The sequence below is a fragment of the Oreochromis aureus genome, linkage group 15, assembly GCF_013358895.1.
Source record: "Oreochromis aureus strain Israel breed Guangdong linkage group 15, ZZ_aureus, whole genome shotgun sequence".
Lineage (NCBI taxonomy): Eukaryota > Metazoa > Chordata > Actinopteri > Cichliformes > Cichlidae > Oreochromis > Oreochromis aureus.
In genome coordinates, this window is record NC_052956.1 from 4,270,597 (window position 1) to 4,288,393 (window position 17,797).

Genomic DNA, 17,797 nt, shown 5'->3' on the forward strand with positions numbered 1-17,797 from the left:
TGCAGACGTTTGCTTTCAAGGTCTGGTGTGACCCACCCGTTTTTGCTCCTGGACATCAGCTAATGGGAATTTTTGCCCAATCGTCTAATTTTATTTGACTTTTCCAAAAGAATAAAACACTGATTCATTGAGCCTCATTCTTCTTATTCTATCTGTGGTAGAAGTTGAGGTGCTTAAGATCACTGTTTTTCTTTATGCACCACATTCATCTTCAAGGAATTCAGAATTTCTTGCTCTATCAATGATTACAACCTATCCCAGCTCGATGTAGGAAAACAGACACACTATTATACTCCCTCCACCATGCTTTACCGTGGGATAGAATATGCTGCAGTGCAAGTGTTTTCGTTTTCCATCTCCTCACTGCTAAAAGGTCCTCGGGTCAAATCCACTGGGCGATTGTGGAATTTGCATGGTCTCCCATTGTCTGCATGGTTTTACACCTGGCCCTCTGGCTTACATACCAAGCATGTCATGTTAATTGGTTAATTGTCTGTCTCTCTGAGTTAGTCCTGCGACTTGTCCAGGATGTCCCTTAACTCTTGCCCTATGACAAGGTGAGGATGTTGTGACACTGAATTGGATAAATGGAAGAAAATAAGTGGATGGATTTTATTTAAATGGTAAATGGCCTGTATTTATATAGCGCTTTAATAGTCCCTAAGGACCCCAAAGCGCTTTACATATCCAGTCATCCACCCATTCACACACTGGTGATGGCAAGCTACATTGTAGCCACAGCCACCCTGGGGCGCACTGACAGAGGCGAGGCTGCCGGACACTGGCGCCACCGGGCCCTCTGACCACCACCAGTAGGCAACGGGTGAAGTGTCTTGCCCAAGGACACAATGACCGAGACTGTCCAAGCCGGGGCTCGAACCGGCAACCTTCCGATTACAAGGCGAACTCCCAACTCTTGAGCCACAATTAAAGACATAGATTGTCTTTAATTGCATTCATGGCTCGTGTTCAAATATGATGATTTAATGCAAAAAGCATAAAAATTTAAAAGGTTGACTTCCAGGCACCTAACTTACTCTAAATAACAGTAAAGTCCAGTAAAAGCTTTGATAAGTTGACAGATAGCAATTTATAGTTTATAGTTTATATATCAAGCAATACTTAGTGATAAAATGTTGTATGATTATAGATGGTGCATGATTGGGCATATACTTCCCAGCAAGGAGAAAGAGATATGAGAGAAATGTGGCCATGCAGAGCTGTATGTCCTGCTGTATTCTTGCTGTATGTCAGCAAGAATGCCTGAAAACTAATAAACTAAAAATCCTGGAACTTGGTGGAGAGATGGTGTGATGGTTCACAGATGATACATGACACCAGAGGCAGATAAAAAGATTGAAAACACTGAGTCTAGGCTTGGGGTCTCATGCCTTAAGCAAAATATACAAGGGAAAAGGTAAGAGGCAGGGTCCAAAAATCCCAAAGCACATGACGCATGAAACTTTTAAGAGGCAAAGTATGAATTAAAGTAAAGGATATTCTGAAGTCATACACAAGGAAATCTACAAGAGAACATGAGGAAATAAATATAAATTTAAATGGGAGGTTCAGCAGTGAGTACGAGTATAAAATAAATCTGGCAAATGTGAATATGAGTGGGTGCATGAACTCACCAATCACAACAATAAAACCACTTGTGGGTGGCAGCAATCGTTTGCAGGTTTTAGGGTGGGGCCTTATCATTGCTGTAAGTGGGTGTGTTTGTTTGACAGTAATGTTCAGTTATGCGATATCAAAGTAGCATCGACCCAAATACCAGCACTCGATGTAATGTTTCCCAGTTAACATTAACTGGGAAACATTACATTAAACCTTCACCTCTCTGAAGGTTTAATGCTGGGATCAGAGTACACCAAGGTGAATGATTGTCCGAATAAACTCATGATGAAGAAAACTCACGGGAAACTTAAAAAAATGAATATGTCATAGACAGGATATTTGGGGGAGGACTGTGCGGCTTTAGTGTCTCAGTGGGTCTGGTGTTGAAAAAATAGTTTTCTTTCTTCTTTGATTTGCTGATTTCATGTTGAACTCATAGATAAAACTGACAGATTCTATTTGATAGCTTATAGTTTCCATGTGAGACTTCTATTACAGACTATTACAGGTTACCGATGGGACAAAATTGTTAGATAAAACGATTCACGCCAGCAAGCACTCTTTCTTTTTCCACAAAGCACTGAGGAGAATGTGAGGGTTGATTAATGTGCTGAGCCAGGTATGGCAATATATTTCGGCAATATATGTCACTGTCATCAGATGAAAACACACTCCAGTGTCTAGTTAGGTAACAGAAATGATCTTATCAAGCACAGAAAGAGGGTCAATTGCAGTGCTGTGCTTTGTCTTTTGTCTACAGCAGCAACATTCAGGTGTTTGATATGAGATCATAGCAACCCAGACTCACCTACTTTCCAAAGCTAAAGTCAGTGTAATCCATGGCGAGTGCACACAGTTGTCTCACCTATTCTGACTGAGCTGAAGCAATTACACTCGCAGAAACAGAACTACAGCATAATAAAACCAGGTCCACCTCAAAGTCAAGAGAAATCATTTTACTGGGTGTAGATATTTAGTTAGCAGCGCCACAAGCAAGCTCTTTGCACTTTGAGATAATTCTAATATCTGTGTCTGTGCTCGCAATGTGAGCTCCGCGAGCACAACGGCACTTAGAAAGTCATTTATATTCTAAATTACTCTTTGCAGAACACCATGCTTTAACGTCACTGGCTGCGATACAGCAAATTATTAACACCCTGCAACATTTTCATATGCAGTGCCTCTTTATCATTTTGTATCATTACCAGGCAGATTAATTTTTTATATTCTGAGATTAGAAAGGCATTTCAGTCAATTTGTGTGGATAGAGCAAGTAAAATATGAGCACTTTTATCATTAAAACACTGAAGTATTTTCTGTAATGTGTTTTGTTGCAAGTATTTACAGTGGGGGAAATTTAATCCCCCGCTGAATTTTTAAGTTTGTTCGCTTGTGAAGAAATGAACAGTCTCTAATTTTTATGGTGCTTTCATTTTAATGGATGCAGACAGAATATAAACCAAAAATCCAGAGAAAAAAAACACCTTACAGAAAAAGTTATACATTGATTTGCAGAATTTGCTGGAACTCTGGCTGCCACACATTGGTTGTGTACCCATTAAAATCAGTCATCCAATCAATTACAGATACTCCTAATCTCCGTACACAGAATCAGTTTCTTCCATTCCAACCTCTCCAGTTGGTCACTTGCCTTGGTCTGAAGATCTTGCTTCATGGGGTTGAGGATGATCATGAGAAAGATGGAAGATCAGCCCAAAACCTGTTAATGAGCTGAAGGCAGTTTGGATCAGAGTCACCAAGTAAACCATTGTTAACTAACTACATTGTAATGAACTGACATATTGCCGGTCTTCGTGCTCAAGAAGACACAAATGTACACCTGTTTTATGAATGATTCAGAGAAGGCTTGGGAGCCAATGGTGCGTTCAGATGAAACCAAAATCGAGCTCTTTAGTATCGACTTGACCCGCTGAGCTTGGAAGAAGAGAAATACTGAGAATGACCTAAAGAACATCTCTCCACAGTAAAGCACGGAGGTGGAAACATTATTCCTTTGGCTGTGTCGCAGCTGCGTGGGTGGCGAGAACAGAACTGAGAAATAACCTAAACTGGGAAAAACTAAAAATTAAACAACAAACCTGAACACAAGGAGACGGAGAGCAGAGGTACATGAAGCACAGAGGAACACAGAGAGACTCAGGGAGAAAACACAGACGGACCAGCAACAAGCAAGAGGAAACACAGGGCTTAAATACACAGTGGAGTAATCAGGGAATAGGAGACAGGAGGGAAACACAGCTGAGAGAAATCAGGGCTAACGAGACTAGGGAAGCAAAACTAGACACATTCACATAAGACATGGACCTTCAAAGTAAAACAGGAAATACACGACAGACACAGAGATCCAGACTAGACACTGAACCTAACAGACTCCCGAGCAGACACTATGACATCATGGACAGACAGAGGGAACACAGAGAAGTGGGACCAGGGCAGGCACAGAACAGAAACCTAACAAATGGCAAATCTTAATGAAAGACATAACCAGAATAAACAAGAACACAGAATATTATAAGGAAACACAAAACACTGAGTCGTCAGACTCAGGACCATGACAGGCTGTTTTTTTCCTGTGGGTACAGGACGCCTTCACCGCACTGAGAAGCCATGTGACATAAAATCTTGCATGAGAACCTCCTTCGCTCAGCCAGAACACTGAAGACAGGTTGTGGACTAGTCTTCCAGCATCACAGTGACCCAAAGCATGTAACAAAGGCAACAAAGAAGTGACTAAAGAAGAAGCACATTAGAGTCTTGGAGTGGCTTAGCCTATCTCCAGACCTCCATCCTAGGAAATCTGTGGAGTGAGTTGAAGCTTCAAATACCAAGGATTTAGGGTGTTTCGGTAAAGAGTAAATTATTTCTCCTACTGTAGTTGCAACAAAACACTTGCAACAACATGATGACCAGATACACATCATCCTGTGCTGAATGACGTTTCCCTGTTTAAAAAATGACAGCTGCAGTGATGCATCTACATTACATTCAGTCATCGGTTAGCAGTGACATGTGAGACTCGTGTTCACATTCATGCATGCAAATCTGCTCTCAGACTCATGTTGGCATGTTCTGGAAGGAAAAGGCTGGATGCAGAAATGTAAACACATGGCTTAGAAACAACAAAGGAAATGCAGCTAGCGGACTTCAGGGCACACACAACAAATGCTTCATGTCATATTTATTGATGCAGCAACTACAGACTCTCAATGAGCCCGAGGGAACACATAAAGAATGTGCATTCTCTTTGAAACCCTCTGCAGCAATGTATGTCACCACGGCTGCTTTGTATATAATCAGGCTCATCTTCATTGTATCTTTATTTTTTTTTTATTTCATAACTTGCCAAAAATACTTTTGGACAACATCTAAACAACTAGTAAAAGTAAACATGTGAAACAGATGAAAATGATTTTTCAATATCCACGTTTATAGTGAGTAGGGAAGACGGCCACAGCAGATGACAGCTATCATAAAGTTCACTTTATTGTTTTAATCCCCTGCTATCATTTCATGCATCTTTGCAGCTGTGATAGTGAGCAGTGAGTCATTCATGTCTTCCTCAGACGGGCCGGTAGACACTGACCGAGGACGTGCGAGTTATACGTCAAACATGCTGCGTTTCTACCTGAATAAAATCAGATAATCAGATTAATGGCTGCCTTTCTCTTCTCGTACATCTTGAAATCTCAGACCTTTTCAAAGTAAACAAGTGACAGGATCACTCTGTTCAAAAGTGAGTTTAGGGAAAGAAAAGGAAAAATACAACAAATTACCAAACTACCAGCGTGAGTGCCCTTGCTATGAGGCGGACTTAATGATTTTAAAAAAACAGTTTAAACATAGACCTTGTAGTGAAAAATACAACCGTATATATTAATGTTTACCTTAAAAAAATTTTTATTATGTGTGTCTCATTTTCTTTTCCTTTTTTGTGCAGTTTTATCCATGTATGTTGTTTTTCCTGCATCAGTTTTGATAATTGGGGTTTTATATACACAAGCATATTTACAGTTTTTGTTTATTAAATAGCATAAATAACAATAAAACGCATGCATAACACAGAATTATTGGTGTAAATGTACAGTCACAAGCCAGCTTATTTTCATATTACCTTCTGAAAGGCTCTTTCTCAGCAACTGATGCACTTTCATGAGAAGTTTTCCTTATTCAAGGACTGAAAAGATGAAAAAGAGAGAAACCCTCTTTACCTATCCTCCTTGTCTATGGTTAACCTATCCAATAAACTCAATGCATTTGGACATGTAGACGTGGTCAAAGGGACACACTGAAGTTTAAACTGAGCATTGTAATGGGGACCAAAGGCGATTTATGTGACTTTGTACGTGGCATGGTTGACTTTGATGGGCTGGTTGGAGGATTTTAGAAACTACTGAGAATCTACAGGGATTTCCAGCACAGAGAATGATCCGTAAAATATAGAAAATACCCAGTAAGTGGCAGTTCTCTGCGTGAAAATGCCTCTTCGACGCCAGAAGTTACAGGAAAATAACCAGATTGCTTTGAGCTGATAAGAAGGCAACAGTAACTCAAATAATCACTCATTACAACACATCAGCAGAAGACCATGCCGGGTACTACTCCTGTCAGCTAAGAAAGGGACTGAGGCTACAGTTGGCACAGGCTCACCAAAACGGGACACCAGAAGGTTGGAAAAATGTTGCCTGTTCTGATGAGGCTCAGTTTCTGCTGTGACATTTGGATGGCAGGGTCAGAATTTGGTGTAAACACCTTGAAAGCATGGATCCATCCTGCCTTGTATCAGTGTATCAGTGGTTCAGATTCCTGCTGGTGAAATGGTGTGGGGAAATATTTTCTTGGCACACTTTGGGCTCCTTAGTACCAACTGAGCATCGTTTAAAATCCACAGCCTACTTGAGTATTATTGCTGACCATGCCCATCCCTTTATGATCACAGCGTGCCAATCTTTTGATGGTTGGTTCTAGCAGGATAACACACCATTTTATGAGGCTCAGATAATCTCAAACTGCTTTCTTGAACATGACAATCAGTTCGCTGTATATTCAAATGACCCAAAGTCACCAGATCTCGATCCAATAGAGCATCACTGGGATGCAGTGGAACGGGATGTTTTCATCATCCGACAACAGCCGACAAATCTACATAAACTGTGCGATGCTGTCATGTCAACATGGACCAAAATCTCTGAGGAATGTTTCCAGCACCTTGTTGAATCTGTGCCACGAATAATTAAAGCAAAGACGATCTCTGATGACTCTGTTTTCCACAGTTGGGTGTTTTTGTAAGAGCAACTAAACAGGATAACAAACTGGCAGTATCACATGTGTGCTTTGAATATTTAGTGATCAGCTTACACAACAAACATTATGTGCTGTTTGCTCCCACATCAAATAAGCAGAACAAGTGCAGCAGATCTCCAGATAAAATGTGTTCAGTGTTAATAGGTCAGAGTTGGCAAATAATGATCGCAAGATGATTTTGTTTTGATTTGCACACATAGATAAAATAAACAGATAGTACGTATTATTTATTGTTTTATTGTCCCGCACACTGGTGTGATGCAATTGGTGTAATGCAATCTCCTATTTGAATCTAGCACAAAGGTTACCTTTCAAACCAAAAGGCCTCACCGTGAATGCAATCAAGAAGTTACCCCTAGGCTCTGTCTGAGGCCAGTATAACACACTGAAGCTTTACACTTATTGACAAGCTTTAAACCTTTGAACCTGAGGCAGAATTTAGATAAAATAATCCAATTTCTCGCTCACCGCTGTCTCTGTCCTGACTCAGACCACTCAATGTTGTCACTCCTGTGAAGAATGCAAAACATTAGTGTCAATTCAAGTAAAGGGTTGAAGGTCACGGCAGTAAAGATGCTTTAGGGGAGGATCAGCCAATTTTAATATCACTTCAGTCGAGATTTTAAAGCAGTGAACTGCTCTTTCCTAACATGTTTTTATACTCAAAAGTTACAGCTTTGCTGCACAGAAAAGGATTACATAACTTAGTTATTGACATGTTTTACAACCTCTGCAGTGAGCTTAAGGAGATAAAGCCTTCCCTGTAGGTATTTTGTAAGCAGTTCTCAGGTGCTTAATCCGCGTTACAGTCATAACCATGCAAAATGCAATATAATACTCCCCAGTCTGGACACTGTGTCCCAAACAAAACAAAACCACTGTGTAACCATTGTGTAAATTGTAGTTCTCCAGTATGCTGTGTCTTATCTGCCTTTCCTCAGCTGCAGTTAGTAGGGACAAAAATCAATGACATGGAAAAGCTAGTTTCTATTTTATGTTTTTATTTTAAAAAGCCTCTCAAAGTCAAAAAGACACAAGCATTCCTGTGCAGGGATTGTAGTGATGCTATAAAATGTGATTTTTTCATGTATTGCCAAGCTAACACCATTCCCAATAAATTGCTTTTATTTTTTTTTTTAAATGAAGAACAATTGGACTTAGACTGTGAAGAAGCTGTCGTCCCTCTTGTGAGCTCTTTCATGTGGCATATTGACGTGGTATTATGAGACAACAAAGGCAGAAACTACAGCAGGCTCGCAACAAAAAGCAGCGACGAGAGAAAACGAGGGGGAAATAATGGAAAAGCTTGAGTGCGCTTTTAAATGTCTCTTAGGAAGAAAATGTGGTCTGATAAAATGTCTGTAGGAGCAAATACAAACACGTGCATCTATGCTACACTGCCTCAGCGTCGGCTTGGACTTACGCTTTAATCACTGTTTTGATGGAACATTTGTCTGTGTCTCTTCATCACAGCTATTGATTTGATTAAACCCAGGAGAGGAGAACATATGCAGCAGGACCACATTAAATGTTAATTCACTGCAGAGGTCCAGTCCAAAAGGTTGGTAAATCTGTTGAGATGTGTAGCAGTCATCTTTTGTTATGTTTTGGGGGTAAAAAATATATATGGTGAGTAATAGTGGACATAATCTGTCTGAGCAGAGTGATGCTAAAGTGTTTTTGACAAATTTCACAGAAGCAGTTTCTGGGGAAGTTGCAGAGGGGTTGTTACTACTGTTGTTTGTTATTTAAAAGTTTAATCGATCAGCTGAAAGACCTCAGGAAATATAGCAGTCATCTGAATGCTTAATCAGCATTGACATGATGAAAACTTTAGCGAACAAAGACATATACTGGGATTGTTTACTTTTCAACACTCTCGCCAAATACATGTCTCTATTAGAGACAACACTAGATGATTTAAAATAAAAATTACGCAAGAATCAAGGAAAAATATTCAACATTGTTGCACAGTAATTAAAACTAGAGAGAGATCAAACTCTTTTATGCCATCCTTTTCTTTCAGCATAAACTGACTAGATTGAATATTATACTCATCAGTTGAACTGGACTTTGCATGAAAAACTATATATAATTGTTTTGTTCTATTCAAGGTACCTTTTTTGAAGGTCATCACTCTTGTCTTTTATGTTTTTACTTCCCCCCTTTGTTCTCTCCCCCATCCTTGCCTGTCTTGTTTGAGTTCATAGTATATACAGTATAAGGTATGCAGCCTTAGTCCCTGTCAAGTTGTCACTAATCTTCCTCCTGGTCTTGGATCTTGGCTTGATTTGGTTAGTTTATTGGCCTTTTTCCTGCTACAATTGCAGCACCATAAGTTCTCAATAGAGTTCTTTTTATTTTACTGCCAGCCTTGAGTGCCATGCTGTCAGCAGCAGGGTCCACATAAAACCTTTCATTAGCTCTTGCAACCAACTTGACAGTCTGCTCAAGCCTTCCTTGGACAGTTTGAGATATTTTGCTCTCTTAGCTGAGTGTAGTGATGATGCTGTCTCCTCAATAACTAACTTCATTAGCACATTTTGGCAAACAGCTATGTAACCACATTAAAATGAGCAGGTCCTGTACTACCATGATAAGTACTTTTAATGTTATTCAGCAGGAAAAGCACAAGCATTTTGGATGAATGAGTTTTCACTGGATTATGCAGTCAAAATGATAAAATGGATGTACAACAGTGCTATAATGCAAACACACAGTGACCTCACCATGTAGTGTAAAGGCTCAGTGACCTTTATTCTTGAAAACCCTGAAAATCCCACATTCACTTTATTCATATTTATTCTCTTTTAAGTGGCACCTGGTATTCTTTTCTCCTTCAAGACTTCATTAGAATCTTCGCCTTTACTAAAATAAAATAAAAAAATCCTAAAACCATCTGCATTATTAAAAAATGTCTCATGGGTGGTGTCAGAAGAGCTCAGTTACAGTACCCAGTTCTACAAGTCTGCATCTCACAGTCAGACAAACACTGAAAGAGTGCCTTTGGGTTCAGTGGTGCATTCAGCCCCATTTATTCTCTGTCGTTCACCTCAGGTTATCTCTGTGATATTCAATTAAGGAGCTGAATTCTGTTATGAAAATGTTGCTGAAGCTGAACAATATGTGATGTACATCCAGTAAAGTATTATTATATCATATTATAAAATTAAGCCTTCACCTGCATGGCAGCTAATTAGCATAATTCAGATCCTGTATTAAACAATTATTCAGAGCTAAATCCTCTTTATAGGCCATTTTATCCTTGCAAAAGCCTTTTGGACCCCATTGAGCGCTTTATTGAGAAAGCACCCACAATGAACAGCCACAATGAAGGTGCTAATAGCATTACAGATTTGGATAAAGGGAGATATGGCACAGCCTGATGAGTGCATAAACAACCAAGCTGTTCTGTAATGACACCTCCATGGGTCATTTGGAGCTTCACTTCCATTCTTTACAGCTTATTCTTTTCTATTGTCTTTACCCAATGGTCTGCTTGGTCTTGTTTGCTGAGTATCTAGCAACAGAAACACCAGGAGCCACAAGTGGTTCAGACTTAAATAAACCTTTTTTTTCTCATCAGAGTGTGGATCCTGTTCTGAAAGCTAAACTGTGATGAGGATAATTAGCAAAAACAATATTATAGCTGAAGAAATGGCATTTGAGCTATGCCACATATAAAGTCAAAGGAGGTGGAGGGGCTCTCCGTCTTTCACCAACCCCCATAAAATATAGAAGAATACAGTTTTCTTTCATGATTAATTGATTAAGCTTAGAGTTACAAACACCCTGTTTTTAGTTTTTGTTTCACCAGTTTGGTTGATTTTCATTCTTGGTTTTAGTAGTTTGTTTTGAGAGTGTCTTTGGATAAGCAAGAATTTAGGAGAGAGGTTTAGTATTGTGAGACTGTGAAAAAACTTAACTGGCATTTAAAATGCTAACAGTTCTTTTAAAAAATTGATTTAGGTGCTCTAACATAATTTGGGGGCTTACCTGGGATTTGGAATCAGAACCTACCACAAATCCAGTTCTTGCTGATGGATATGGCATATTTTTTGCATCAGGCATTACCAAAGGTTTTACAGTTCACCCTGAGAGAGGCATGAAAGGTGACATTAAACGCTACATGTATAAAGGCTAATTTACACCACTGAGCCCTGCTCTCAGAAACTGACATAGATGCAAAACTGTCTGTGAAGCTGGATTTAAGAAATAAGTGCTTAAAGTTTTAAAAACATTTTTAGCGCCATCTTCTGTCAGTACAACAGTCAATCTTAATAATCCCCACCCACACACACATACAATGCTGTAATTGGTGAATAAACAAAACAAAACACACAATTTCCAGAGTCCTCTAAAATGCTTCGGGGCCTCATACAGCAGCAGACTAGATATATTCCTTTCGGAACAAAGAGAAACTATTTATTGTCAGTTGTGCTGTGATAAATGTTAAAAATGGATGGGTGCTAATTAGTGAGAACTTTTGGTCTTTAGTACATCAGACTGTGCCTATATACTAATAAGAAGATAGTCCTTCACAACAAAATATCAGACAACAATGGTGCATTGACCATAGAATATTAACAAAAGCACGTGTATTTGACCAAAAGTGACTGTACACAGACTCCCCTATTGTTCTTGGACTATCATCAAAGTCACACAGTAGGTTTGAGCCAAACACAAAGCTTGTCCCCACCAAAGATCAAAGCGCGGTCGAGGCTTTCATGCGGCCCACTGCATTGTGTTCATCATGAGCCACTTTGCCTTTTGTTCATTCATGTAAATGGAGATGATGAAAGAGGTGGTGTTGCTGCAGACGAGACGATCTGACTCGTGCTCTGAGAGACCAGCAGAGCACTCTGGCTTCTCCTCTGAAATCCCCTGTATGCTCCTACAGTATATCTTCGTGGCTTACTGAAATATTAATCGGGCCTGGAGCAAAAGCGGCAAAGCCACAAAAATCACATATACAGAACCACATGTGAATGAGCACACATTTACGGGCACACACACACACACATTGTTCAGGGCACAGGACTTGTATAATTCAGTGGCTCAGTGCTTTTGATATCTACTGACTACATGGTTCATTGTGGAATATCGAGCCTCAGACATAACTTCCTCCCCAGAGACAATAGAGGAAACTGCAGAGCTCTTCTACCCTACTGCTGTTCACTGAACACAAAGCATACACACTTGAAAATGGTCCTCCTATATTTCACGCCACAGAATCAGCTTGTATTGCTTGTGTGTGCAATACACCATCTGGCATTACAGTTTTATGTTCTGAACAGTAATTAATTCAGTCACCCCAAAGGAGGCTCTGTGCAGTAACAAATAGAGATGTCAATAACCAGTCATGTAGGGATGACAAGCACAGACAAGAGATCAGATTTGTGGTAAGCAATATTCCCATTTTGCTTGCAGCGGTTGCAGTTTCTGGACTTATGCTTTCCAAGACATGATTGAATTTGAATGTATTTTGTGGCATTTAAAGGTCAGTGCTTCTCATCATATGTAAGAAATACTTATCTAAAAACATCCGAGATGGAACCCCTTTAAGTTTTAAGCATTCTATATTATCAAAATTCTCAGTTCACTTTTTGATTTGATTTGTTGTTGTTTTTTCCTGCATCTGATTGCACTGTAGACAAAGAGAGAACAAACTGCTGTACAGGGAAGTGAAAATGATGCAAAGTGCCAAAAAGAAGATGCCAGCACTTGTCAGTTTTAATGTCCTTAGCCATGCTGAGGCCAACTTACTACGTCTGAGCTCTGTCGCTGCATGTGTCAGTTCATCCCAATCCAGTGTTTGTCATAAAGACAGCAGCACTGACAGATCCTCGCACTGTTTATGCACAGCCTAGTTTCCCACAAAGTTGGGAATGGAAAGAAAATCTCTACACTTACACACACCCACAATTGCACTTTGCACATTGTAGTGGGTAAATGTTCGTGTTTCTCTATGACAGTGGGATTACACACCTGATCAGACCCACACTGCACCAGAAAGATCCCTGAACAATGAAAAAGGGCGGGCAAATCAATAATAACAATATCAGTAACAATAAAAACACCTCTACACACTCTTTTCTTCTTATATGCACACCAGGCACGATTAACCACAACAACTAATGATGCAGATCTCCATTAGTTTTCCTCTGCTAGTGTTGAAGCCCACTGGCTCCCAAGGGAAAGTGGATGGTGCTTGCTCAAAGGTGGATGAATCACTGGGGAAATTTGGGTACAGTTCTGACTTTCTTTAGCGCACACACGCAAGCCATTTGGGCAAATATAAGGGAGGAATTATATAACTACAACCGGAAACCACAGAGACAACTGATATTTTAAGGGAATTAGCCACCAGGCATAACCTGCAATAAACATAACTATTTTTCTAAGGAGGACACAAGCACCAGCAGCAAACAGAAACTTCTCCGGGAACATCGAAAACGACACTTTCAAAGTAGTCTTGTAAGGTATCACGTTGTATAACATCTTCGTGGTCGTGTCGTGTCCACCCGCCGTACCAGCAGGCAACGCAGCACAAACAAGCCGCATGAACTCTTAATGCCAGCGCCTTGTTAACCTGACGTGGCACCTGAACGCACCGCGACAATAACCGGATTACAATTTGGCTTCCCACAAAATGTCGAAATTGCGCGCGTGAAATTCCCATCAAGTCGCTGTCTTTGCAGGTTTAATGAGTCATGACATTAACTGAGCCTAAGGTTGTTCCTCCCACGCCCCTCCAGCCCACTCCTCTCTTTATTTAAGGCGCTCCTCTGCTGCAGCCCTCAGAGCAGCAGGCGCACAGTCAGCGCAGCTCTCTCCTGCCGCCGCGGAGGGACGAGAGCTCCAGCTTTGTCACGTTTTCCCGGATTTACCCGTCAGCTCGTCACGATGAGACTTGTTCCAGTCGTGCTGGCGGTTACGGCTCTGTTGACAGGTAGGTGAAAGAGTTATGCCTTTCTTTTCATTCTGTTTTTTCTCCCTTTTTTGTTGAGTTTAGTTGAGTTTCTTCAGGACCATGGACAGAGACGCCATCGATTCCTCAGATTCACTACAAGCAAACTATTCGCTTATCAACCTACATGTTTAACACATGCTTTTTTTCCCTTTTTTTTTTTTTAAATTCCAATGCAGGAAATCTTGCGCTTCCAGTTGGCAAAGAAGAGCAGAGAGAGGATGTGGTATGTTTTTCGATCCGTTGCTTTTTAATCAAAGCATTTTCTGTGCAAAGATCTACATAGTTGTTTAACTCATTTGAATTTTGCAGGTAACACGATGTTTGGTTGAAGTCCTGTCCAAAGCTCTCTCCAAACCGGACTCTCAGGTCGATCAGCAATGCAAAGACATCATCCAAGCAGGTCTGTAGCACAAATGATCGGTTGGATAATTCCAGTTACTATTATTATTGTTTTTACGTTCTGGCAGGTAAAACAGCATTCAGAGCGCAAGTAAGAAGCTCAAAGGTATAAAATGAGCCAGGAGTTTACATTAAAAATGATCATAGTTTTCACGACTTCTCTCAAAAAGTAGTGCTGATTTCCTCAGATCATTATTCTTTTGATCTAAAGGTTAAAATTCCACTACAAATCCATCATAACTTGCATCTATGTAGCTCTTTGTGGATTGTTTTTAATATTTCTTTTGCTCTGTGACAGGAATTATACATGCCCCGTTGGACAAGAAGAGTGGGGATGCCTCAGTAACTCATGAAGAGATAGTAAAAGTTCACGCAGAGCCAGTGGCAAAGGCAGCAGATGTGAAAGACATCGAGGAACTCCTGAAGTCTGTGGAAGAAAAACGAGAAAACCCAGAAGATGAGCGCAGCCAAGAATCCTGGAGTCTGGGTGATGAGAAGGACAAGAGACATGAGAACGATGTGGAAGAAGAACGGGAGAAGAGGAGCAGCTGGAGGCCTGGAAGATTCCACCAAAGAAAGCACAAACGAGGAGAGGAAGAAGAGGATGGCGAGCGCAGCCAAGAGAGTTGGGGAGTAGATGAAAAGAGGTCAGACGATGAGGAAGAGGAAGATGAAGACAGAGAGAAGAGGAACTGGAGGCCTGGAAGATACCACCAAAGAAAACACAAACGAGATGAGGAACCTCTAGGAGACGATGAGGTAGATGAGGAGCGTAGCCAAGAGCGCTGGGAAGCAGACAAAAGGCACCGGGATGAGAATGAGGAGGAGAGATACAGGCGCATTTGGAAACCCACACATCGCTATCATCACAAGAAAACACTCCACAAACGGAATGATGAGCCATCAGAGGGCGAGGAAGATGGAGAACGTAGCCAGGAGTACTGGGATTTTGATACCGGAAGAGATAAGAGGAACTGGAGACCTGGCAGGTACCACCAGAGGAGACACAAACGAGATGAAGAGCTGTCAGAAGAAGCCAAAGAGGAGCCAGAAGAAGAACGCAGTCAGGAATACTGGGATTTTGACACTGGAAGGGAGAAGAGAGAATGGCGGCCTGGCAGGTACCACCAGAGGAGACACAAACGGGATGAAGAGCTGTCAGATGAAGCTAGGGATGAACCGGATGAAGAACGCAGCCAAGAAGACTGGGATTTTGACACTGGAAGAGAGAAGAGAAACTGGAGGCCCGGCAGGTACCACCAGAGGAGACACAAACGGGATGAAGAGCCGTCAGATGAAGCTAGGGATGAACCGGATGAAGAACGCAGCCAAGAAGACTGGGATTTTGACACTGGAAGAGAGAAGAGAAACTGGAGGCCCGGCAGGTACCACCAGAGGAGACACAAACGGGATGAAGAGCCGTCAGATGAAGCTAGGGATGAACCGGATGAAGAACGCAGCCAAGAAGACTGGGATTTTGATACTGGAAGAGATAAGAGGGACTGGAGACCTGGCCGATACCACCAGAGGAGACACAAACGAGATGAAGAGCTGTCAGAGGAAGCCAGAGAGGAGCCAGATGAAGAACGCAGCCAGGAATACTTTGATTTTGACACTGGAAGAGAGAGGAGAAACTGGAGACCCAGCAGGTACCACCAAAAGAAACACAAACGAGATGAGGAGCTCACAGAAGAAGACGCGGAGGCGGCAAAGGACAGAGACGCAGCTTTGAGGTACTTCAAATCTTTTTTTCACATCAAACGACTTCTACTGTTAAGTGTTGCAGGTTCATTACCTGCAATCTGGAGCACAAAATACTGCAGATTACTGTAAGAACAGACAATAAAAGCCACATCTCACAAATGAAGCATGTGCTGCCATAAAAAATAAATAAGTAAGAAGAAGTTGGTAAAAATCTAACCATTTTGCAGATACCTTGCTGAGAAGCGGAATCCCTGGATTTACAGAGGCTACTACCACCCAGCCTGGTTTAAAAGGGATTCAGATGAACACACTGCAACCTCAAACAAGGTAAGCACGAGGTTGTGACAATACTATGTTTGACTGAAGATAATAAAGTGCGTATAACTCCCTAATGTGTTTTTTTTCCTTTTTGTCTTTTCAGATGGATGAACTGACCAAGTTGCTGAGCTATAAGATAAACCAGCTGGCTAACCACTCTACTCAAGAGGAGGCAAAGAGGAGCTCGCAGCAGAGAGCACTTACACCACAGGAGGTAAAAAAACAACTAAAAAAGGCTGCATTCACAAGTGCAAAAAAAAGTGCTTTATGCCAGTGATGAAGACTGAAAATTAGTCGTGAAATCACGTCTGCTACTTATACTGATGACCAGAAGGGTTCGGACAACAAACAGGCAATTTAACATCACACAAAAGTCAGTTCAAACGAAAGAACGCCACCTGATAAAAACCACACTCACTGCAGTCTGCAGCTGTTTCTGTAACTATTTGCACCACATTTAGCTGACCTAGTAAAACCACGGAGCGCATCACACACCTCCACCGCACTGCTTCCCGAGGAGAAAAAGCAGCCCGTCTCATTAGGGACATCTCTAGCCTGCACCGTGATCCTGGGATTTAGCCTTCAGAAAGCGCAAAGCATCTGTGCAAATGCACATCAAGAACCGCCCCTTGTGAGCATGTCCTCAAAACATAAAGGAGAATCTAACCAGTGCGTTCATGAGCAGCGACTCGTCTGGCTTGCTTTGAATCTGTGCGCTGACTTCCTCGCAGCGCTTCTTTTTTTTGCTCTCCCTGCACCAGCGTTTTATGAGTGCTGCAGTAATCACAGTAAGAACCACATGACTGCAGCTTCTCAGAACAAACAAAGTTATAATATACCCATTAAAAAAGAAGAACTAGAGCCTCCAGAGACCTCGCTATCTTTGAAGGAGAAAAACAAATTAGGGAGGCGATGGCATAATGATTTATTAGTTTTTCAGCACTGCAACTACAAGCATGACGAGGGAATATTTAACCTAAATGACCAATTACAATATTTTATTTGAAGAATGCACAGGGTGGCGGGGGAAACAGAAGGAAATGTATGATCATTCAGTCCTGATTTCTATTCCAAATGTGATGCTGTTCCAGCAGGAAATGTTGGTAATGTGTTAATCCATGTTTTTCAGGAGAAAGAGCTACAGAACCTGGCAGCGATGGACATGGAGTTGCAGAAAATTGCAGCCAAGTTGCATGAAAACACTGCATAACTGAAAAACATTATGAAAAAAAGTTGCAATTTTACTGTATGTCTGCCAGTTTAGTGTGCTTGCAGTGTTAAAATGAAGAAAAAAAAAATAAAACCACCAAACCCTGGAGCCTTGCCAAAGCATTTTAGCTGACTTTTCGTTTTTGTGATATTTTGATGTTATCAAATCAAACAGCATGGGAATGGCTTGGATGTTTATAGTCAGAGAAATGTAAAAACAATATATACATATATGAGATCATAATTACTTAA

The 17,797-nt window shown here is 41.0% G+C and overlaps 1 protein-coding gene across 1 annotated transcript; it reads left to right on the top strand.

Annotated features, from left to right (window-relative positions):
* The first annotated feature begins 13,496 nt into the window (after positions 1 to 13,496).
* On the top strand, positions 13,497 to 17,666 carry chgb (chromogranin B). The gene is made up of 7 exons (XM_031755090.2): positions 13,497 to 13,894; positions 14,092 to 14,138; positions 14,225 to 14,315; positions 14,613 to 16,047; positions 16,246 to 16,345; positions 16,440 to 16,550; positions 17,466 to 17,666. The coding sequence occupies exons 1-7, from the start codon at positions 13,849 to 13,851 to the stop codon at positions 17,544 to 17,546; spliced, it is 1,911 nt and encodes a 636-aa protein (XP_031610950.2). The 5' UTR covers positions 13,497 to 13,848; the 3' UTR covers positions 17,547 to 17,666.
* Positions 17,667 to 17,797: the final 131 nt, after the last annotated feature.